This window comes from Corylus avellana, chromosome 11, assembly GCF_965113065.1.
Source record: "Corylus avellana chromosome 11, dhCorAvel1.hap1.2, whole genome shotgun sequence".
Classification (NCBI taxonomy): domain Eukaryota; kingdom Viridiplantae; phylum Streptophyta; class Magnoliopsida; order Fagales; family Betulaceae; genus Corylus; species Corylus avellana.
The window spans coordinates 2,319,959-2,344,080 of NC_142500.1; the positions used below are offsets into that span (position 1 = coordinate 2,319,959).

At 34.0% G+C, this 24,122-nt stretch overlaps 1 protein-coding gene across 2 annotated transcripts; it reads right to left on the reverse strand.

The window, feature by feature from the left end:
• Positions 1-6,909: 6,909 nt before the first annotated feature.
• LOC132165965 (golgin Putative 1) lies at positions 6,910-18,186 on the reverse strand. 2 transcript variants are annotated; one of them, XM_059576683.2, is made up of 21 exons: positions 17,915-18,186; positions 16,171-16,251; positions 15,624-15,670; positions 14,890-15,537; positions 14,709-14,771; positions 13,746-13,823; positions 13,426-13,629; positions 12,398-12,454; positions 12,185-12,259; positions 12,034-12,105; positions 11,711-11,773; positions 11,481-11,579; positions 10,773-10,844; positions 10,496-10,564; positions 9,432-9,479; positions 9,201-9,296; positions 8,996-9,072; positions 8,008-8,053; positions 7,830-7,928; positions 7,700-7,744; positions 6,910-7,369 (listed from the first exon to the last, which is right to left on the reverse strand). In XM_059576683.2, the coding sequence occupies exons 1-21, from the start codon at positions 17,940-17,942 to the stop codon at positions 7,298-7,300; spliced, it is 2,139 nt and encodes a 712-aa protein (XP_059432666.1). In that variant the 5' UTR covers positions 17,943-18,186; the 3' UTR covers positions 6,910-7,297. The 2 variants fall into 2 exon arrangements, with proteins under 2 accessions (XP_059432666.1, XP_059432665.1); XM_059576682.2 differs by having other exon boundaries at positions 10,773-10,850.
• Between the last annotated feature and the right edge of the window lie 5,936 nt (positions 18,187-24,122).

Consider the following 24,122-nt stretch of genomic DNA (forward strand, 5'->3'; position numbering starts at 1 on the left):
TAAATTAGTGAAGGTCCAAAATATGATATCAATTTATTTTTTTCTAAGCATAAATATGATATCATTGATATGATGGTGCATGTAGTGGATTTTTTTTTGTTTTTTTCCCAATTTGATGTGTACAGTAAGAAAGGCTCTTGGGTTAATTATCTTTTTAGTACTTAGATTTTCACGTTTATTTTTTTCCACCTAGATTTCAATCCGTATCACAAATAATACCTAACTTATGAGTAAATACCAATTTAATACATCCATCACCATTTCATCGGCCAAACTAACAGATTGCCATGGGGTTGGTTTCGGCCACTCCCTAAGACCAATCTGGGGGTGGCCAAACCACCCCCAATGGCCTTAGGAGTGGTACGGCCACCGTCATTGTAGTTGATTCGTTTGGCTCACAGAATTGTGATGGATGTACTAATCTAGTATTTACTCATAAGTCAGGTACCGTATATCATACGAATTGAAACCTAGGTGAGAAAGAATAAAAACGTGAAACCCTAAGTACTAAAAAGATAATTAACCTAAAGCTCTTCCCAAATAGGTTATTCACTATCCAAAAGCAATCTTCAGTGTCGCTTTCTAAAATTTCAAGGCTACGCAATGGTCATTCTCCTCAAAAGGAATTAAAACATGAAAGTGAAGGGAAAAAAAAAAAAGAAAAAAAAAAGTAAAATTAATCTATGATTTGCCTAAATTACAAATTGTACGTTCTATGTCATATAAAAATGAATTTAGAGGTCCTTTAAATAAGCCAAAAAACAATTTAGTCCCTAAAGTCAAATTCCGTTAAAACATTTGAGAATTCTGTTAGCTGCCACGTCAGGATTAATAAAATGGCAACATGTGTCACTCTTAATAAAAATACATAAATATATAAAACTAAAATATTAATTTTTAAAAAGAAAAAGAAAAAAACAAATAAATGGGTGGATACCCTTGAGAGGTGGCCAAGGTGGCCTGCGAGCCACCACCATTTAGTTTTTTTAGTTTGATATGTTTATATTTTTTATTAAGAGAGACACATGTCGTTATTTTATTGGTACTAACGTGATACCCAACAAAAAACATCAATTGTTTTAACATAATTTGAGTCTATGGACTAAATTGTTTTTTTGACATAATCCAAGGACCTCTGAATTCATTTTAATATGACAATGAGTGATTTGTAATTTAGGTCAACCATATATATTCATTTTGCATTTATAATTTTTTTTTTTTTTTTTAAAAAAAAAAAACAAAACAAAAACAAAGGGAATGATATACTTTTCGGCCCCTATGGGGGGTAGTTATGGATTAAAAAGGTTTTGCATTGAGCTCTTCCAAATTTTTCTATATTTAACTCTTAAAAATTTAAAAAAGTAGCGATTTTAAAAATATTATTTTTAAAATCGCACTTATTGAAACCGCAATCCCAAACGGACCATTACAAATTAACCATTAGATTTACAAAGCCAACTACCATGAAACTAACTTTAACGCGTAGCTAGTATGACATGTACACAAATAAGATTAAAAAAATATAACTTTTACCTATTGGGCTCTTTGCATTTGGAGATGATGTATGACAAGAGTTATATCTAGAACTGGCTAAAGAGTTTGTTAAATTGTTTATTTTATTCAAAAATTTTTTAAAAAAGCTAAATATAGAGAGTTCAATGTGAATGCTCTAAGTTTTGTTAAGAAAGAAGGTGCGTGTACTGCTATAAAGTGAATCCAAACGAAGAAAAGCAAAGGTTTTTTTTGCAATTCATCGGTAAAGGGATTAGTACCATTTTCACAAGAAAAAAATGCTAAATAGTGTTATTCTATTTAATAATTATTCAGGAAGGTTGACATAGTACTTTCAACTAATTTTTGTATTAATAATTGTTAAATAATAATAGAAAAAATATTTAATGGTTGATTTTGAGCTACGTCAATATTGTTGAATATTGTAGAATGAAAATATATTACATATTATTACTCTCCCTACTAATAGATGCAACTTCCTTGATAAGTTTAGCATCTAAGACTTTTCAAGAAGAAAGGTGCATGTACTGAGATTCCCAACTTAAGTGAATCCAAAGCAAAAGGTTCATTTGCGATTCATCATTCATCATCGGTGGAGGACCATAAGCAGCAATGAGTCTTCAAAGCCCGACAACCTAAAAAGATGTAAATTGACTAAGTCCACATCAATGGGGAGTAGGATTCTTGTCATTTCAAAAGAAATTGAGAGTATTTATTTAGTGTAAAACAAAAGATAATATTGTATTAACATTAAAGTTGATGAACGATAAAATTTACAATATTACTCATCATTTTACGCTAAATAAATACTCTTTATTTCAAATAGAAGATCCTATTGATGGGAATGCATTACCACTCTCACGGGATCCATCTCACTCTAGCCTATGGTTTTAAGCATTCCCTATATATTTCTCACATACTCTTTCTCCCTTTTTACTAATTTACTTTCCTTCTCAATTGGGCTTTATTATTTTGAGTGTTGGAGTGCCTCTTGGTCTCCAAATCGGTGGCCTTTTGACCACCTCCTCCCTTATTTTGCAAGTTCAGGCAGAACTCTTCCATGAAAGACAACCTAAAGTCATTATGGATGTTCTTTGCATGAATAATTGGTATAGAAAACATTTAAGTAGGAATCAATACCTTTCTTGCAAAAAATAAAAAAAAAGCTAACATTTATCTAATAAGATTGATGTATTAACTCTCAAATAACTTTTGAAATCAGTGCTTCTCCTTCAACAACATCCTCTCGGTGGTTGTTGTAGATTTCAAGCGGGTTAGCTTCTTAACCTGCTTCAAACACCAATTTGTGGTGCATTGCTTAGTCTTTCGACTAAGATCCAGCGGACCAGATCATTTTTTGGTCAATTTCCTAAGATTTATTTATTTATTTTTATTATTATTATTGTATTTTCATTTTGAGTTTGTTGTTGGAGAGCTCACACTTTCTTCTTTTTTTTTGATTTTTTAATTATTTATAGCTCTTTCCCTATTTGCTCAAAAAAAAAAAAACCTAACCCTTGAATTAATTATTGTTAAGTACTAATAATAATAAAATGATCTACCGATTGATTTGGAGTGACACATAAACATTATTGGATAATTATAGGATAAAAATAGGAATGAATGTAAAATCAGTTATTGTGGTTGACCTAAATTATAAAAATAGATAAATGAATAAATAATTGACTGATGTGATATAAATATGAAAGAAGTTATGATTTTTTTGTAAGGAAATTATCTGTTTACCTAAAGGAACGAGTTTGACTATTTTTTTTTTTTTTGGAAGAAAAAGAAAAGAAATGGTTGGCGAGCATTATGTAGCATTGATCTTTACTAATAGATGCTTGGTATTTTTTTATTTTTAATTTTTCCTGAGCAACTTCCTTGGTAAGTTTTAGCATCTGTCAAGAAGAAAGGTATGCACTGAGATTTCGAGCTAAAGTGAATCCAAACAAAGCGCCAAAAAGTTCTTCTGCGATTCATCAATCATCGGTACCTTTTGACTAAATAGATGCTTTGGTGTTTCACTTTTCTTTTAGAAACTTGCTTGATAAGTTCAGTAAACTTGAAAAAGTGTCTACATTGATATTTCTACGCCTGAATATACGTTTTTTTTTTTTTTTAAATGGAAATATGCCCCCTTTCTCCCTCCTTTTTCCCGCCTTCACTGTAGATCAATTAGGGCGCGTGTGTCAATGGTCCTCAAGGTGTATTCTAGTGGTGCGTGGAACACTAGAATGCGTGAAGGTGTGTTGGGTTTTTGTTGTTGTATTTTCATTGTTTTTAAATAAAAATGTATTCTCATTAAATTTGCTTTTAATAGCGATCTATGAGGTGAAATTTTATTCATTTTCTTAAGTTTTATTTTTACGAATCCTTAAGAATAACAGAATTTGTTTATGGTCGGTCTTTTTGTTTTCTTATGGTTCCTTTTCTGGGAGCAAACTATACACCAATGACGGAAGAGTTATCAAGCATATAGAAAAATTGTCACTATAGTAGAGGCAGGGAAGGAGATTGCAATTGGTGAAACACTAATAGTAGAGATAAAAAAGCTAGGGAATCAATACCCGGTAGCAAATAGAGACGTGATTCGTCAAAATTTGCTGTAGATCTTAAATTGATTAGGACGGTGACTTTTCGTAAATATTGTTTTACAATAGCCCGAGAGACTATTATATATGTCATAGATGATGTTTGAATTGTAAAGATTCTAAATTGTATCTTTGACATTGTACAAAACATTTTGTCTCATTTGATTGTTATATCAATAAAGAGATAATTCGTTCAAAAAAAAAAAAAAAAGATTAAGAGCATAAAGCTCTGAAAAATATAGTCAAATGCTATAAGATTACAAAGTCATAGATATAATCAAAAAATTCTTAAAATCAAGTGCATATTTATAACTTCAAGCTTTCGCTAACTATGTACAACTACAGTTATGGAACATATCTGCTCCTAACAAACTAGATCTAGGACATAGGTAGCCCATATATAAGAAAACAAAAGTAAAAAAAAAAAAAAGTAACTTCACTTTAGACCCCTGAATTACCATGCGATTTGAGAAAGTCCCTTAAACTTCAAAATCTCTCAATTTGGACCCCTAAACTTTTAATTGATGTCCATTTGAACCCCTTCGTCAGATTTAACTGTTAATTTCCTTGATTTATCCCTAAAATGACCAAAACATCCTTGATTTTTTTTTTAAAAAAAATTTAATTAATTTTTTTTAATTTGGAATTAAGGATAAATTTGAAATTTTATAAAAAAGTCAAGGGTGTAAACATCATTGTCTCACTTTTAATGTTTAAAATTTGACAGAGGGGTTCAAATTGATTGTAATTGAAAGTTTAGAGGTCCAAATTGAGAGGTTTTGAAGTTTCCAAATTGAAAGGTTTTAAAGTTTGGGAGGGGTTTCTCAAATCGCGTGATAATTCTAGGGTCTAAAATGAAGTCACAAAAAAAAAAAAAAAAAAAAAAAAACTAAAAATTCGGCCGTGAGAGATAAAATCCCCACACTGTTCTACTCCTCCTCAGCCCAAAGGTGAGGAGACAATTCATGTCCTCAACCCAAATGCCAGAACAAAAAGAATAAAAAAAAAAATCAAAGTAAAAAGACTAAAAAACAAAAAGAAAATTTTTTTATAAGCAGCAACGAAGGAGCACGACATCATAGACATTCCCAAGAAGACATGTCTTGGCTGATGAAGACGATTAGATCTATATCAATAAACTAGATCTAAAACAAACCCGCCAAAAATGGAAACCCGAAGACACTGAGCACTGCTACCAGAGAAGGGAGGAGGTTAGAAATCGTTATTCACTCGTATGTGATTTCTTCTTCTTTGGTTTTGCCTAGAGGAAGGGAGAAAGAAAACTTATAAAGAGAAGGTAGAGCCCCTCTCTCTCTCTAGAAGTCGAACGCTTTATACGCTTTTTTTTTTATTAGGATTTGACGTAACTCATTTCTTTTTCTTTTTTTTGTTAAAGTTTTTCTCAAAAAAAAAAAAAAAGTTGATTGTAGTAATATAATTTTTAGTACAATTTTTTTACAAATTGATATCATTTCGTGTAGCATTTACCATATTAGCTACTAAAATATGGATTGTCACGTAGCAATTCACATAATATACTCATATCTATAAAATGTGGCCTGCCATGTAAATTTGTAAGTGAATTATAGTAAAAGTTATTGTAGCTCCAATCTTTTTTTCTCTTTTTTTTTTTGTTAATTTGTTGTTTTTTTTTTTTTTTATAATTTGAAATTTGAAATTTGAAATTTTATTTATTTATTTATTTTTTTATGAAAAATGGTGGAACAGGTAAGCAAGAAATAACAAAGAAACAAAGAACCATGGGGTTCTTATCATTATTGTCGATGAAGATGGAAAGGCGGAGTTGGGCCTAGGGGAGATGGGAATGTATCCAAAGAAAATATCTAGAGGCAGCCCATTTTGCCATAAGGTAGGTACAAAAGTTTGTATTTCCGTCAACTTTCCTTAGTTTTCAAATTGAAGAAAGCCAAAAGGGCTACGAGTAAATCGGTAGTGATGGGGAGATCCGCTGACCCATGAATAGTTTAGAGTAAGGATTCTGCCGGCTTAAGGAGGCTACCATTTGAGGTACCAGAAGAGTAGCCAAAGCTTCTCTTGTGTTTGGATCACATGGTGTTTTGAGCCAGGATTTCGCCTGGATAATGTGTTCTTGGGAGTCCCGGCAGACGGCTGCTTGCATGGAAATTCGCTTCTTGACTTGGTTGGCCAGTGAGAGAGCTTGGTCCTAGACTCCCAGTTGAGGGAGAACTCTCTTCTTGAGCGGTTCCCATCAAACTAAACTACCCGTCACTTGCCCATCCGCCATTTTCAGTTCTAGTGCGGTAAAACTTGTATTTGCTTTAAAGCCTATATCTTCTTTCTATTAGTTTAAGCTGGAGTTAGGCATGTTTGAAGGTCTCCTTTTCCATTGCATGAGGAACAATAGATCCCATCCCAACCTTGCCCCACCCAATCTTATATTATTTTATAATTGTGGTTAATTTCTTATATTGAACGAAATAAGTATATAACAAAAAAAAAAAAAATTGTACACAACCCATGTAAGAGAAAAATGAAAGAAACCATAAGGTTGTATTTATATACAAGTGTTATTTTTGGGCACTTCAAAGATATATTAATCATATTTAATAATAAAATTAAGGGTTGGACTTCAACAATAACTGCATTTTTCTTAAAAATACAACTCGCTTAAGTGCACGGATGAAAGGCTGTGGCAAAGTTAATTTAAAACAAAAAATCCAATATGAGAACTACGACTAGCAATCACATTAAAAATTAAGGAAATAAAAAATAAAAAAATAAAAAAACAGAAGGAAAAATTCATATTCAAGGAGCAAAAATCTGGATCTAAATGGTGACGACTTCACTTTGAATATAATTTGAGTGTTTGTGAGGCTTACAAATCAATCATAGAAACATATAAATTGTGACATATCAACATTTGCATGCCAATTGAAGACGATGGAGAGAGATGCAGCCTACTGTCTAGTGTCTACCTTCACCTGAATGCAGTCTCCTAATCCCAACTGGCAGCAGTTTCTCCAGGATCAACTAATTCCTCGAATTGTTGTATAAAAGAAAGAATAGACTGACAATTTCAACTTCTTTTTATATTCATATCCTGTTGCATCATTCTCAAGCAATTCCATGCTTTTCCAGAATTGGAAGATGTACCCTTTTAAAAAATAAAACGGGTTACGCTACCTTTCTACCTGCTGCAGCTAAAACAATCACGGCAAGGTAGGGGTCGTAAGTCCCATAGATTCTGCAACTTCTCTTGCGGTAAAATTGTCTGCTTGTGCCTAAACATTGTAAAGAACATGCATATCCACAGTTAGATCTAGTACATTTCATTTCTAAACCATTATCCTATAATACAAAGTAGATTCCTGGTATAATCACTATTATTAGGGAGAAAGTATCCCAACTATCATAAAATGCAACAAATGAGATTCATTAGTCATGCTTAAGAAAGCAAATAATTTATTAACATGATATATATATATATATATATATATATATATATATATATATATATATATATAATGTACACATTGCAAAGATTTCAAATATCTATCATGGCTGAAAGCATACTTCCAATAACACTAGTGCAAATGGCCAAATATCTGTACCTGAAGACGATGCATCAGATACATCAAGAAGAAATGTACAAATACCTGAAGAAAAATTTCTCATAGTTAATATACAACTCAAATCGTTCCATATAATCTTTGTAATTAACACAACATGAACTCTTCTTACCAGATAAAAAAGCAGGATAACACGAGCTGTTGGGTAGCGCCAAAGAAATCTTGTGGCCCTGACAGCCCCTGAATCTAATAGTTTTGCCGCCTTTTGCAACTGTACAAGGTAAGTTGAACAAACAGTAAAATAAAGAAAGGGAGGGCAAGAATGGTGTGAGATATGAGAGCAGGGATACCTGTAGTCTTGCCCCAACCATATGGCGGTGATACAAGGGGAGAGGCCTGCAATTATTATTTCATAAGAAAAATTTGCGAGTTTGATCGATAAAAACTGCAAATTGAGACAAAATTGCTGCACGCACGTTCACATAGAGATACCCAATCAAGACAACACAAGAAAATTTAAGGAAAAACACATTCACCAAAAGTTAGATGTAGCATAAGAGGAGTCGGAACAAACTGAAAGTAAACTCTGTGCAAACACACTTTTTAATGAAACTTTAGCCTTAGCTGGTCACATAGTCAACCAGTAAGGAGGAGTAAATTTAACTACAGGAATGATGAAAAAAAAAAAAAAAAAGAGGAGAGAGAGAGGAAGAAGAAGAAACATGGGTCGGGCAGTTATAGAAATAAGAAGGCTGTATGATTTAATAGATAATACGAGTACTGATAGAATTGATAGGAGAAAAGTACATGTGAAGTGGTAGGAATTCAAGCTTTGGAAAGCTGAATCACATTGCAGCCCAGTGCATGCATGCTTCCTAGAAAGATCTTCATTTTCCTTTGTTCATTCATGGAATAATAATAAATTCTATAAATAAGGGATTTGAAACCACCATGACTTTCAACCTAACAAGTGAAAACCAACTATGCATCCACAGATATCTGCCTAACCAATAACTCATCGGGGTATACAATGAATCACTAACACCAACTCACACCCTTAAAATGCTTCCAAGAGACTCCTATGAAAAGAAATCACAACATTCAGATTTCTGCAAATTTTCATCTCCTCAATATGTCTACAATAATCAATAGCTACAACACTTAAGAGCTCCGTGTAACTCTTAGATAATCATATATCAATCACAATCAGAGAACGTTTTAAGAAAGCTAATGTGACAACTTTAACAGTCAACAATCTATGTGCTCGGCTCATAACAAGCCAAAATCATCAGCGGAAGCTTATATAAATGCCAAATATAATTAAAAAAATCAACATACTCAAGTTCTTTCATTTCAGTGTCTTCTTCCCAAGTTGTTGATGCCCGACGGGACACTCTACTTCTTTCAGCCTCTACCTGTTCAATATAACAGCGAAATTGCAAGCAAAACCAAAAAATAAAATATGAAATAACCAGATATACAAAGATTAAACTCCAGAATATAAATGACTACAAATCAAGAAGCAAAGTAGCAAGCGTCAGACCTGCACTTCTTGAATACGCCTTATCTCCTTCTCCAATTGAAACTCTGCTGCAGCTTTTTCACTAGCCATGGCCTCTAACTGTGTTTGCTTGTAGTACTGAATAATAAATAAACTTTTTTTGATCAGTAATGCTGAATAATAGATAAACCTTAGAGATACAAGAACTCATCATAATATTGGATATCATATAACAAACAAATTGGGGACCATGCACTTTTGAGTTCAAGTTACCAGTAGATCAGTTAGCTCACGGTAGCGTTTCTCTAGCTCCATGTGCTCCTGTTCAATGACAGCTATTATCAATAAGTGATTCTCAAAAAATATATAATATTTTGGAACTAATCATATCATGAAGAAACACACCCAAAAAATTAGAAAAATAATAGAACAACTCAAACCCCACTTGCTTGACTAATGTCCTAAAAGTCGCAACAACAAAAAAGAACAGCACAATGACATAAACAAAAGTTCCCATGTTCCAGGATAGCATAAATTATTTTAGGCACCAAGTTGGTACAAATATAACTCAAAATCATACCTGAAACAAAACATTTCTTTCTATAAAAATGTATTACCCACATGATGCCAAAAATCTCATTTACACTCTGGGAAGTTTTGAGATAGGAAGTTTTGTTACAATTTTTCTTCTTGGTTGCACTTTAACGTTCAATTATAAAACCCCTTTCATGCTTTAGAATTTATTTATTACTCATTCCTGTCCCCTGCCAATCATGATATTGCCCCTGTAATATACAGATATGGATAGAGACAATTTAGGTGCCTTGTCTTCAGCTCATATGTGTCATAGAAATCATAAAACCCTGGAAGTAGTTGAAGGCGATACTTTGCATCATTGAGTTCCATTTGATATAAATTGATAAGAGGATGGGAAGTTAGGAAAATAATACAACTTTGAGTTACATTTACATCACAATCCTAGTGTTCTGATATGATTTACTATACACAACAAGAACCGAAAATTGCATCAAGAACTTGGTCAAAGCAGCAAGAAAAGACTATCTGGCTTATGACATGACAGTCAATATGGCTACAACAAAAGCAAGATTGGCGATGAAGGGTACATGTAGCCACCACTACCAGTTCACAAGGCCATTTTAAGTACATATGCCCTTAGAGCATTTGGACACATCTATGTCCAAAACAGATCCACAGATTTCCTGGCCTCCCTTCATTTATTTTGACATGCATGAAAAACCAAGGTTGACACTCCTTATCTAGAAACAAAAATAGAGCACATGAGAAAGAGGCAAAAAGCGGGATAAATCAGAGGTAACCTGACGTGAATAATGCTCAGCATCTCTTTTCATTGCAGCCATTTCTACTCTCATTTTTTGCACTTCAGCCTGAAATCAAATATCCAAAAAGTCATAGCAAACAAAGCCTTCACCAAATGCCAAATTACAGGATTTATCTAAGTATGTCATCAGGCAAAAAGGATCCATGGAGCTAATCCCAATCTCGAACCTCCTCCCTTTATGAAAGGAAATGTATCACTAGGCAAAAAGTTGAGTGGAATTAAGAATTTTTAGGCAAAACGAAAAAGATACTTGCCTCCAAAGAAGAAAGTTTGCTCTCAGCATCTCTCTGTCCTTGGCGTGCACGCTCGACCTCTTCCTGCCAAGCCTGCATCTTAAGATAGAAACATATGTAAATATACAGATACTATAGCAAATGACCATAAATAACTACTACTGTTACACCAGCACTGCTTCCAAAGGACTAAATTATTGGTTTAATTGTATGTAAATGGCAGGATAGTTTCATAATTTAAACTATTGGACTGGAGGAGGTGTGTTCCTACAGTAGTAGAACCATGTTCACAGCTCAAATAGTATCAAAAATTGAAAATAATACCGAAAAAAAGAAGAAGGGAAAGATAGCATTCAAAGCACACCTTCAACTTTTCTAAAACAAAAGAATTTCCTCAAATTTGTGCTCCAAATTTATAAAAAGCCTACTGTGAAACATGATGCACACGCACAGGCGCATGCACTTCCAACTATAAAACCCATTGAAACACCAAACTTCGAAAATCCTGTAGTTAAATCGAATCTGACTTCAAGATAACATTTATTCTTTGAAAATAAGGAATGATTTTTCAATTATCAAACTATACTAATTGTAACGTAGAAACCGATAGCTCCCTGAAATTATCCCATATCAGGAATAAGTTGTCAATTAAAAGAGATCTGCCACAGTACATTCAGTGTGGCTGAAATTTTTGGATTGAAGGGTTAGCCGTAGTCTTAAAATGCATACCTGAATCGCTTGATTTGCCTCTTCTGGCAACTTCTTTTGTCCACGGCGAGCACGAGCTTCCATATCTTGCAGTTCTTGATTTAGAGATGCACATTCAACCTAATGGCATATAGCAGTAAGAAATTTCAAATCGCATACAATGAATGGAGAGCAAATCTTCGTAATTGGGAAAAAAAATTGAAGAAGAAGAGAGAGAGAAAAGAAAAACCAGTTATAATGTATTTAGCTACCTCAAGCAGTGCCACCTTGTGCTCAAGCTCTGCTGCCTTTGCTGTCCTGTCATCTGCTATTCTCTAGATAAAGAAGCAATTGCAGTAATTCAATCAATATGATGGATATAATGATCAAATGACAGGTATATACTCCTAAGTTGCGATTAGAAAAGAAAGAAAATGCGCTAGCTATCTCAAATGTAAATTATTGAGGAACTCCAAACTCAAGAGTCAAGACCAGTAGTGATAATCAGAATGCATTTAATCTCTGTAATGATTATGTAGTCCAACATGTGCCATTTTAAGTAATCAGCTGCAAACATGATGAGTGCTTACATTACCTGGGTCCTTGCAAGGGCTGTGGATGATTCAACTGCTCTATGTTCCAATTCTACCTCTCTTTCCATAGCAGCCTGTGTCATGAATACAGATAATCACAATCAAGAAAACAACATAAACATAATAACTAAATTAATGATTCTAGACGCAAACCATTTTGGTAGCATTGTGCGCAGCACGCTCTTCTTCTGCTCTCCGTTCTGCAGATGCTAACTCCTCCCGTAGAGCCTGGAAAAGAATTTTATTCTTAAGAATCTGGGTAATTTTTTTTCTAATAATCAAATTCTAATGATAAAAACAGTGTAATTATGTCCAAGAATCCAAAAATAAGATATCTCACATGTAAGGAAAAACCAACCAACTTACTTGCATCATCCTTGTCTCTGTTAATTCCCTATTTCTCATAATGGACTCCATGTTTGCCTGATGAAAGTAATCTAAGAATTAGAAGAGCCTTATATAACCATAAATCCAAGCAAGGAGCACAGATAGATTGAACATAGAATAAAGAAAAATTTAGGATGAAATGTAATAGGCAGATCAAGGAGTTAAATGATGAAATATGGGTGGAAACTGAAGAAGGGTACATCACATGGTTACTCTTCTCCAAATAAAAAATCTTGGCTATGAACTTATTCCTATCCCCCACTTGACCTAGGGCAGCAGCAAATGGACACACAGACAGCAGCTAAAAAGTTCTTTTCTAGGGTTGAATGGTGGGAAAGGTTCTGAATTTATTAGGAAAACAGAAATATCTAATACGATAAGCTTTTTCTTTTTGGATATGTAAACGCAAAGTTAATTAAAAAAACAAAGCTGTAACCCAAGTACACAAGGAGTACACAAGAGAGAACCCTATTAGAAGCGGATGAGAGATCTAAGACAACATGAAAATTTGAAAAACTAGAATATGAGACAGCGGCCCAAAGAAAGAGAGTTTTAAAGAATAAAGGCTTTAATTCTACTAAGGTGCTCTCACGATCATTTTTTCCCACCATATACACCACAAAGGCAATGCGGAATTATACTCCAAACCGCATCAAGTTGAGACCTGCCCCCCCGCGCTCTCCAACAGGCAACAAGGTTTACCACCCCTCTAGGCATAACCCAAGTCAGCCCTACACTGATGAAGAAAGATCCAATATGATAAGCTTAGAGCGAAAGGGAGCAATCTAGGGTTGAAGGGTCGGAAAGGTTTTATGTGTCCATGTTTTTCCATTAATTTCAAAAATTTGAGCTAAAGCTTTACACTTGACATCAACACAGAAAATGTAAAAAGGAAATGTGAAGACAGTTATTTTCAGTAAAGAATAATATAAAAGAAAAGAATGACTTATAAAGAAAAAAAGTATAAAAGAAAAAGAATGATCATGCATATGGTGACTGTGATGAACCTGCAATGAGGCTAAATTTCCTTCAGCCAAAGCAGCTTGTTTTTTAAGTGCATCCATAGAACTGACAAGTGCCTCAATTTCAGAGTTCTTTGCTGCCAAGGCCTCAACCATATTTGACTCTATTCTTGACACTTCACTTTTGGATGCAGACAGATCTAGCTGCAGGTGCTTTATGCGAGCCTCATATGATTTACTCAGCTCTCTCTATAAAGATACAACTCTAGCTAGTGAGCAGAACTCCTTCAGTAGCATAGTATGAAGATCAAAAAAGAAAAAAACCAGAAATTTAATCCCTAAAATGGACAGGGATGGAGTTTCACCTCCGCTATGAGAAGTTCCTCTAGCTGTGCATTCTCAGATTTGTATTCTTGAAGACGGGATGAAAGTCCAGCACAAACCTGAATACTTGTGACAAAAAGGATTAAAAAACAGCAGATTCCGACCAGCAAGTAACTCTTCCACAGGAGATCACATATTCAGCATGCTTATCCTATCTACAGTAACATTTTCTGAAGAATGATTGCTTTACAGAACTAACTGCTTGCTGAAAGGCATGTGGTTCAAAATTGGTAGAGCAGTTTGCATTTGCTAGATGATACAAAAAAGAAAAATTGATTGGTTTATACTGTAGAAGAAAAGAGAGAACACACATGTATAAGGAAAAAAATCATATCTAATTTGTTTTTGTTCGTTCTTGGCCCATTAGAGGGCTGGATGCAGGTGGAACTCACGTTGATTTGCACTAGGCAAGCTATAAGCAAACAAATGGCTGTAGTTTAATTTGTATCTAACACACTAAAGAGGCCTAAACTGAATAATCACAAATTTCATAGAGTTTTATTTTTCTTAGTACACAACTTATTCTCATTATTCTTCTGTTTTCGTTTCTTAGAAGAAGAAAAAACACATACATTCATATACAAGATGCCTTCGACCAGTTAATAATGGCTTGAAACCATGTTTTGGATGAACTAATACCCAAAAGAAGTGATTGCTGCCAGCATTTTTCCTGTATCCTAATAAAAGGGCAAAGAACATGCTATTGGTAAAGATGTATGCTCCATTAGTTCCATTGATGGTTTGATCCAAAGACAATGCTTAGTTTTAGCCACCAGTACCATGCATCAAATTTTAGAAGTAGACAATTCAATTTTTCTATTAGCTTAATATAATTCAAATAATTTTTTTTTTAAAAAAAAGGTAGTAAAGAGAACCCAATGTCAATTAATCTGACTATAGTCTATATCTGCAGGTACGGAAAAAAGGATATTTTTAGAGCTTACCCGAGCTAGCCTTGCCTCTTTAGACTGACCAGTGGAAACTGTAGTTTTAAGCAGTCCCTGAGCCTGCACATGAACTAAAGGATCTAGTCAACAAAAAATCTAAAGGGAAGGCATGTAAAACAATATAGCACTTGAACAAATAAAGTGAAGTAGATAGTCTCCCCTCTAGTAATTACTTTACCTCATCAAGTTGGTCCTGTACTTTCAAGGGAGAACCATCGGCTTTATCCTCCAGTTGCCTTTTTTTCTCAGTTTTATCCTCTTGTTGCCCCTTTTGAATGACAAGAGGTTCAACTTCAATATCACCATCTTCCAATTGAATTTCACCATTACTGGGCAAATCAGTAGACACAGATTGAGATCTCTCTTGGTCAATCTTCGAAGTAACATCTGCATCTCCAGATTTGATACTTTGGCCAGCATCAATTGGACGATCTTCATTAACAATCTCAACTGTTTTGGCAGGCAATGACAAAGGAGGGTGTTCTTTATGAACATCTAAAGCATTCTCATTGACAATCTCACCATTTGAAGGTGTGATAGCTTCCACATCAGTAACAGTTGATGGGACTTCTATATGATCAGCATCACGTTCAACCGCGTCATTTGCTAGTTTCTCTGTTAAAGGAATGACTACCATGGGGGAATCTTTTCCAATAGTGTGCTGCTGGCCATTGTCTGTTTGGGCCACAGACGTATCAGGAGTTCCGTCATTCTCAACTAACTGAGCCGCCCTATTACTTTCGGGTGTCACATCTTCTTGTGAAATCAATGTACTACTTTGCTCCTTTGAAGTATCAGATTCATTCCTAGGGACTCTCTTTTGAGCCTGTGAAAAACAAAATGTGAGAAAAGAGTTCTTTGAAAAGAATCTAAAAAATAATTACCTATGGCTACAGGTATGCTGGCAAGTACCTTAGTCTTTGACTTCCTCTTGGGTTGAGATCCTTGCCTATTAGCACCTTAACCGTTAAGAAAAGGAAAACAAAAACAGCAATAAGCACCAGATTTTTCATTCAAGAAGTCAAGAACACTTTATAGCCAGGTACAATCACAATACCACCTTAGTTTTAGGAAAGTCAATTAGGGTTTATTAGTCACTATGAATTCAAGCTAGGAAGTCTAAATTCCCTAGAATCAGTGGAATGTTGTTCATTTCTTCATTTTAAAATTCCAGAAACATGGATGCCCACAGGCACCGCAATTCCTATGGAAGCAGGAGAGTTTTGACCCTCACCACGTCAGGAAGGAAACACCAACATCCACTTCAACTTAAAAATAGTACTTTTATATCAAAGATCCAGATTTTTTGAATTCACACCACCCCCACCCCGCCCGGGCAAAAAAATACTAAAGAAAGAAAAAGGGCCAATGTCTAAGTTAGTACCTATACATCAGACTATCAGATTATATATTTGGCAGAGATAAATGTAAGATATATGAAGAGAATTAAGATCTATACCTGTAGGTTGAGAATCAGATTGTTCATCAGCCAATTCATTGACAACCAGCTTTGCTCTTCGATCTACAACTTCAAACAAATCTGACGAAAACAGTTAAAGATTTTTAGATTCTTAAATAAGAGGTTAATGTAGAACACGGCTATGTATGTAACTGTGTGTGCTACTTAATCCTGCAACAGGTACTTTCACAAATCAAGTGCAAATACTAGAAAAAAGAATCCCAACGCAAATATTCTATATAGACAAAATAAATGAAAAGGAAAAATCTTAGCAGTAGTAGCAAAATCGTTTACCGACTATATTTGAATTAAGGCTTTTTCAACTGGTGATGATCAGCTCAAGAATAAATAGACCTCTTCCGTTTATGACACAAAATCATCTGGCAGAATGCTATGGAATACTAACAACAATTATTCATTCTACTAAATATATTAAAATAGGTATGATTCTTAGAAAGAAGCAGTTTGTGATATTATCATATCAATGTAGGATTACATTGATATGATAAAGAGGCTTTAGTGTCAGATTACATGGAATATTCCAGCACTTATGTCCGTTGGAACCCTAACTTTTTTAGGGCAGTCCAGGATTGGGAGCTTGAGTCCTTTCTTGCATTCCTCAATATTTAGTACTCATCGAAAACCTTTTTGAGAGAGACAAATATAATGTTGAGGTCCCCAGCTTGTGATCATAAATTTGAAGTGCAGAGCTATTACAATATATTACAGTATGGCAAGTCTTACCCTTTTCTTTGAAGAGCATTTGGAAGGTGAAGACTCCACCTCGTATTGCTTTCTTCGCTTAGACGGTAGCTTTGGGTAAAATACTTATGATTGAAAACCTTAGGAACTGGGGTCTTAACCTTGTTAATTGGTGTTGTCTTTTCAAGAAGAGCGAGAAGACCATAAACCACCTCTTCATCCATTGTGAGTTTACTAGCAAGATATGGCATTTGGTTCTCACCCTATTTGGAGTCTAGTGGGTCATGCTTAGCAATGTTGCTGAGCTACTTCAATGTTGGAAGACACAAGGATGGAGACAACCCAAAGAGGCCATATGGAAAGTCATCCCTACTTTACTAATGTGGAGCATTTGGAGAGAGAAAACTTTTTCGAGGATTGTGAATCTAATGTGCTTCAGCTAAAATTCTCTTTCTTGAGTGCCCTCTTAGATTGAGTTGTAGCTTTTGTTCCTAATTTCTCTTCATCTAATCTTGTAGATCTTGTCAAATTTTTAGATTTTCGACCCCAATAGGGTGGTTGCCTCTCTTGTATACTTTTCATGTACGTGAGATTTTCTCCTAATAAATTATTATTCATAAAAAAAAAAAAAAAAAAATGATCATATCAATGTGATCGATTACTTTCATCTGTGCAATTCATAGCTAATCCCTAATCATACCCTTAAAGTAACATAACCCATTCATACAAAGTGAGGTATCAACAAATCCATAGTACTGATTGAAACCAGAGAATGCCAACAAGGATAGGTTTGCCAAATAAAGCAGTGCATATTTTCCATTTAATTAAACCATAGCTGACCAAAGAGTTCCTTTTAGGATAATTAAGCTTAAGCATTTCCATTTCAGTCCTGCTATATTCCAATGCGTATTACATATTCTAATGCACAACAAAAGGTTTGTTTATCTACAAAATCAATCACGCTGAAGCATCGGATCAGACACAAAACACAGTTAAGCCCCAAAATGGAGACGAAAATCGAAGAAGAAAGACTGGTGCACACCTTCTGCGGCTTTGAGCCACGAAGCCATTGAATGAACGTAACTCGGATCTGAAACAACCAAACGGCGTCGTTGCAATCCCGAACAGCTTCGAATTGGAAAGCTTGGGCTTCGAAGGAAATGGAATGGGTGTTGGGAGAAGAGTTTGATCGAAATTAAAGAAATCAAACGGTTTTGGCGACAGTCTCAGCCTGCGTTTAACTCACCGGAATCTGTGTATTCCTGTGCTTTTGTCCGGGCTGTTGTTAGTTAAGATGTGCGTTTAGGAGTAAAATCGAAGAAACTCGCAATTGATCGGGTGCTGACGTGACTACTGTATTTTTCATGTTTAACTAATCTATAACATCCACGTGGCGAACAAGAGAAAAAAAAAAAAACAACTGCGAAGAAAATCAATGGGCTCGGCATTGGGCCTTTTTCCAGTAGGCCCATTATTTTCGTAGGTCCAACTGTTAAGCATTTGGTTTCAATGGAATGTACATTCAAACCAAAAGGGACAATCCGAGGATGAACAGGAAGCCATTGAAGAAGAATAGACATTAGTCTTCAAAAAGCTCTGATACCATATACGATTTCGATGTTTGATTGTAATTTAAAAAAAAACAAAAATCTAGAAGAGAAAAGAATAAAGTAATGAGAAATGATATTTAGTAGACTTTTCTTATACGATTATCATACAACTATGATGATGTGACAGTAAATATCAGCCATTGATTTTTATTTTACAAGTCCTTAATAGTTCAAATATTAATTTTCATTGCCACATCATCATAATTACATAACAATTATATAAGAGTCTACTAAATAACATTACTCCTAAAAATTTATCAGCGCGCAATCGACGAATACCTCATGAACAACGAAGAACTTTCTTCAAGGTTGGTTGGTTGGTGTTTCTTCAATATCAACACAGGGTTGTAACATATTTTGTTCTGTTCTCGATCTGAAACTGTTCTGGGGTCGATTTCTTAGAATTTATGGTTTGTATACTTGATGTTTATGATGACTATTATGATATTGAATTTTAATTCTTTTGAAATTGAGGAGCATTTGCTAGTTTGTCCTTTATTTTTAGGTGGAATAGAATTATTCCATTATCCTTTAATTTATTTTGACTCTTACAATTTTTTTTTAAGCTGTAAATATTTGGTGTGCTTTCTTTTCGTTCTCTCGGCAAATTTAGATTCCGACCTTTAAAGATATGTGGTAGGAAATATGAGGCGGGCTAAATCTAACAAAATTTGTCTGGACATTTGAGGGCCGAAATTTTGTAGTTGGCTTTTGGCCCGACACTATTGGCCCAATAGAGGCCCAATAGATAATGTGTGAGCCACGAAGCCATTGAATGAACGAACGAACGTATCTCGGATCTGAAACAACCAGACGGCGTCGTTGCAATCCCGAAGAGCTCCGAATTGGAAAAGATTGGGCTTCGAAGGAAGTGGTTTGCTTTGGTTTAGGCCAGTTTCAGTGTGCGTTTAACGCACCGGATCCTTGCGCTTTTGTCCGGACTATTGTTGGTAAAGATGTGCGTTTAGGAGTAAAATCGAAAAAAGGCTAAAAAGCCACAATTGTTCGGGTGCTGCCGGGACTATTTTATTTTTCATGTTTAACTAATCTATAACATCCACGTTGTTTTTGTAGGCCCAACTGTTTCTTTTCCCAAAAACATAAATTATAATAGCAATTGTGTTTGCAAGAAGTTATGATTATCCCTACTCCTCCAAGGACTCTCTCAATTCCGTTTAGAAAAACATTCAATGAAATTAATGAATTGTTTTTGTTAAAAGATATGGAAAATATTATATATTTTTCATATATTACATAATTATGTTGATATCAAATATTCTCTATTTATGGGCTGATTGTAATTAAATATTGTGATTGTAATAAAAATAAAAAAAATAAAAAAATGAACTCACTTGGGTGGTTATCAGATCGGCGCATCGAACTTGACCGGCATGTGGCACACGTGATGTGGTCGTTTTAGGCTAATTCCAGCTAATCTGGAACGAGCGGCAAAAGTTATGGTAGATGGGATGATAACCAGAGTGATTGATGGAATGTTGTGGCGTGTGGTAGAACCGGTAAAAGCTTTGGGCGGAGCATGGTGGCTAGAGGCGACGCGTGATTATTGAAGGCCACAAGAACACAAAGAACTTTACGGGTGATTCATTGTTAGACATTTATGTCCACCGTTCGGAATACCCCTAAGGATTACATTGTACTCATTAACATTTTTTTGTTTACAATACAAATGTCCATATTTATAGAGCAATGTCTAAATATAAGTATAGTAATCAAATCTCCTTGATTTGATTACAATCCTAATATTTAATTACAATCAGCTCATAAATAAAAAATATTTGATATTAACATAATTATAAAATATATGAAAAATATTATATATTTTTCATATATTTAAACAGTTTTAATTACTTATTGTCAAGTAGGTACCATTTTCTATTATTTTAAACATTATATGTTAGTTTATTTTGATTTTAGCATGTCAATATATTATACAAACTTGAATTATGATTTATAGGCTCTAATTTTAATTGGGCTGGCGCCGTGACCACCCGCTCTAGTAAATCACGGAGTCGCACGGTATAGATTTTTCTGAATTACTCATGTAACGTCGTCTTCCTTGAAGTTGCATGTTGTTGTAGACTTCAAAGTCTCCCAGGTACAATTAAGTCTGAGCTAAAGTAAAAGGGCATCATGAATGTATGAATGCGTGTGCCAGGGGGGAGAAACTTTTTCCTATTTCGGAATTCCTTATAGAATTGCAAAATTCTATCATTGTTTTTGTCCATTTTTGTTCTGTGAAAGGAGACTTCTTACTTGAGGAAGAGAGTCAACAAGAGACTTACCCAAATTCCTACCCTACTTGAATAAGAAGCTTCTCTGTTACCCATGTTTTTCTTTGATTGAGATTATCTGCAATTTTTCTTGCCCAACACAGGAGGTAGAGAAAAATTGCAAAAGAATATTGCAAGAGAGGAAGCAAAAGAGTAATGCTCTACATCCACTTTTTTTTTTTCACACTCATTTTTTAACACTCATATATATATATATATATATAAAGATTTATCACAAACTCAATTGTAACTTTAAAAACCAATTAAAATTGTAAAAAATTAAATATGAAAAAGTGAAAGTGTGTAGTACTATTCCAAGCAAAAAGCCTAAACAATGGGCACTTTGCTCAGGCAATAAGAAAGCCGATCGAGTCCTCACTAACACCGTTCCTTTACTCAATAAAAATTTGTCGAGATCCCCAATTGCAGGATATTTTCCTTAGCCTTTGCATAGAAAATAACAGGAGCACCGTGGTTGAATCAAACGTGACAGGAGGCAAAGTTTCAAATCAAATCATTCAATACCAGACAGCTAGCCATGCTGCAGGGCACGAGTGTTCGAGTTGGTTCTAAATTTTTTTTTTTTAAAAAAAAAAAAATTCCAGAAGAAAAAGGAATAAAGCAATAGCCACAAAAAAAAAAAAAAAAAAAAAGATTAGAAATCTGGCCTATTGTAGTGATCTATACGTAGCATCGAAGATAAGCATCCAATCAAGCTTTATTTACGTTGAGGAAGAAAAAGAGATCCCTCTTTAGTGCTTGAGAAGGACTCCCCGTCAATCATACAGCACCACAATCAATAATCCCTTACCTACTTTCCACTTCGGTCCTTTTCACCACTTCCAAAACCTTTACGATTTTTTTTTTTTTTTTTAATAAAAAATAGAAAATCTTCCTAGTTCTTGGAAGATCCGAAGGTAGAAATATCATGTATTGATCAGTTCTACAATCTCTAAATATTATTTTATATATATATATATAAAGAAAAAGGAAAAGGAAAAAGAAAGGAAGCATGTGATGCACGAGAAATATGTTGTGATCTCCCATCTTGGTAGTAATTGACAAATACATACGATTTCAAATAGCATACATGCACGATACTAAGTTTTATATTACACGCATACACGTTGAAAGAGATTTTTCATATAAACAAATCTTACTCCTTCCATCTCAAATTAGGTGGATTAATGATTACAGATTCAGGATACATCTTTTAATAAAATAAAATTAAGAGTATCGATAGAATTTATTATTTTTTAACTATCGAATTTGTATGGGGTCTATGAGTCCACAAAAAATAGAAGAGTAATTTTACAATTCATATTCATTTATTATACTTATTTCAAACGGATTGACGTGGCGTATTTAAAGTGACTTGATTTTTCTTTTTCAAGTAGCTAATTCGAAAAGCTACTTAAAACACGTCATATTAGCTCATTTAAAATGCATGTTACTAACAAGTGCGAAAAGTAACAGGAGGGACGGACCCAAGTTTCAATTTGGGGAGGGATTAAGGACCAAAGTTTTTTTTTTTTCTTGTGATTTGAGGGGAACCAGGCCACTTCCGGTCCCCCTGGGTCTGTCATTGGTTACATAGGCAAAACTAGAATTTTATGTGTGCAAGGTCTGATCCTACGCTAATAAATAAGCATGTAGATACACAAAGTTTCTCAATTTATGCTCAACAACCATTTTCTCATAGTAAAATTCATAGCAATTTCTTTCTCAATCCATTGCTCATTTTGCCGTGCGAAGAACAATTTGGTAAAAAAACATCATAGTGTAATTACATTTTTTTAAACGTCAAATTTATTGATATTTTGCTTCCGAACCGAAAAAATACAAATGTCGGCAACATAGTACCGACAATAAAGCAAACATAAACCATAAAGCAAAATTATCCCATCTACAATACCTAATTGCGCGCCAACAATAAAACAACCATGCCTGGCTGACACAATTGTCAGCAGAGAAATGCCCACGTAGCCTTCTAGCCCACTACAGTCTTACTACAGGAATTTTGGTGAATTCTTAAATTTCTAGTTCTACTCCCACACGTGATATACGTGAGAAAATTCCATGGAAACCTCGTAATCAAAGCATTGAAAAATATCCATTTCAATTTGGAACCCAATTGAACTCATAATTAACATCAACTACTTTAAAGTATTTGTTTGGTTTAACAGTTTTAAAACGTGTGACTAAAAAAAATTGATAACGTAGCTAATGAAATTGTATTTTTTTTTAAAAAATTTTGTTAAGTGTTTAATAAAATTATAATTCAACCATAAAAATTATATTTTTGAAAGTGTTAAAATTATCAGTTATTCTAAAAGCTGAAGCTAATAACAAGAGATAAATTTAATCACTTAATCATTACTTTAATATTTCCCTTCACATGTTGGCTCAAACTCCCTTTTAATAGGTGAGACCCAACACGTGAAATATTTAATTTAAATATAGGTGATTTGACGGAGTCAATGTTCGATCCAAAGACCTTTGACTATGATACAATATTAAATTATCAGTTATCTCAAAAGCTTAAGCTGATAGGAATAAATAAATGTAATCATTTAATCATTACTTTAATAAAAAGTATACTCATTCCCTAGAATTTGAAAACGTGAAAAAATCTTCTTGCTTGTTTTGTTTTATATTCATTTTTTCTCTTTCAAGTGTTAGGGGTTTTCTTTTCTTTCTTTTTTTTTCTTTCTTTTTTTTTTTTTTAAAAAAAAAAAAGATAGGACGACTTGCTAGTAATTACAAATTAAATCTCAAAGTTTGTTTATATGCTAACAATTGGGGAAAAAAAATAAAAAAGAGGTCTAAGAATATCAAAATGAAGGAATACTATGTACTATATATATTCTGAATTAAAATAAAGGCATACACAAAGAAAAAAAAAAAAAAAAAAAAGGATAATTTTTTATTTACAATGATTGGAATGACCGTTTGGAAGCCAGTCGAATCAGGACGACCAAGATTCTTGTACAAACTATAAATAACATAGTCGTATCCCACTAAACATAGCAAGAAGACGAAGTAAACGATCAAAACATTGTCGGCTTTATCTGTCTCATAATTAATATGTCAGGATAATATTACTGTTAAAACGTTAATTAAATTTTTAGAATCATCTGAGTTTTAACATTATATCGAAAATAAAAACCTTAAATTGAAACCATATTTCAACAATTTGTCTCTTGAATTAAATATTTTACGAGAATAACCTGTCTGAATTGAATTAAGACGTACAATCGGTGATATATTTAATAATCACACCCACCAAAATGAATCTGAACCGCTGAAATAACCATGATGTTTTGGAAGGAGAGGTGTAGCTACTACA

What these genes read in the sequence shown, in the direction of transcription:
- LOC132165965 (XM_059576682.2), bottom strand. Translation starts at nt 17,942, where the DNA reads ATGGCTTCGTGGCTCAAAGCCGCAGAAG. An exon ending in TACAGGACCAACTTGATGAG is followed by an intron (nt 14,772 to 14,889) that starts GTAAAGTAATTA and finishes GTTCATGTGCAG; the next exon opens with GCTCAGGGACTGCTTAAAAC. An exon ending in CAGCCCTTGCAAGGACCCAG is followed by an intron (nt 11,774 to 12,033) that starts GTAATGTAAGCA and finishes TTCTTTATCTAG; the next exon opens with AGAATAGCAGATGACAGGAC.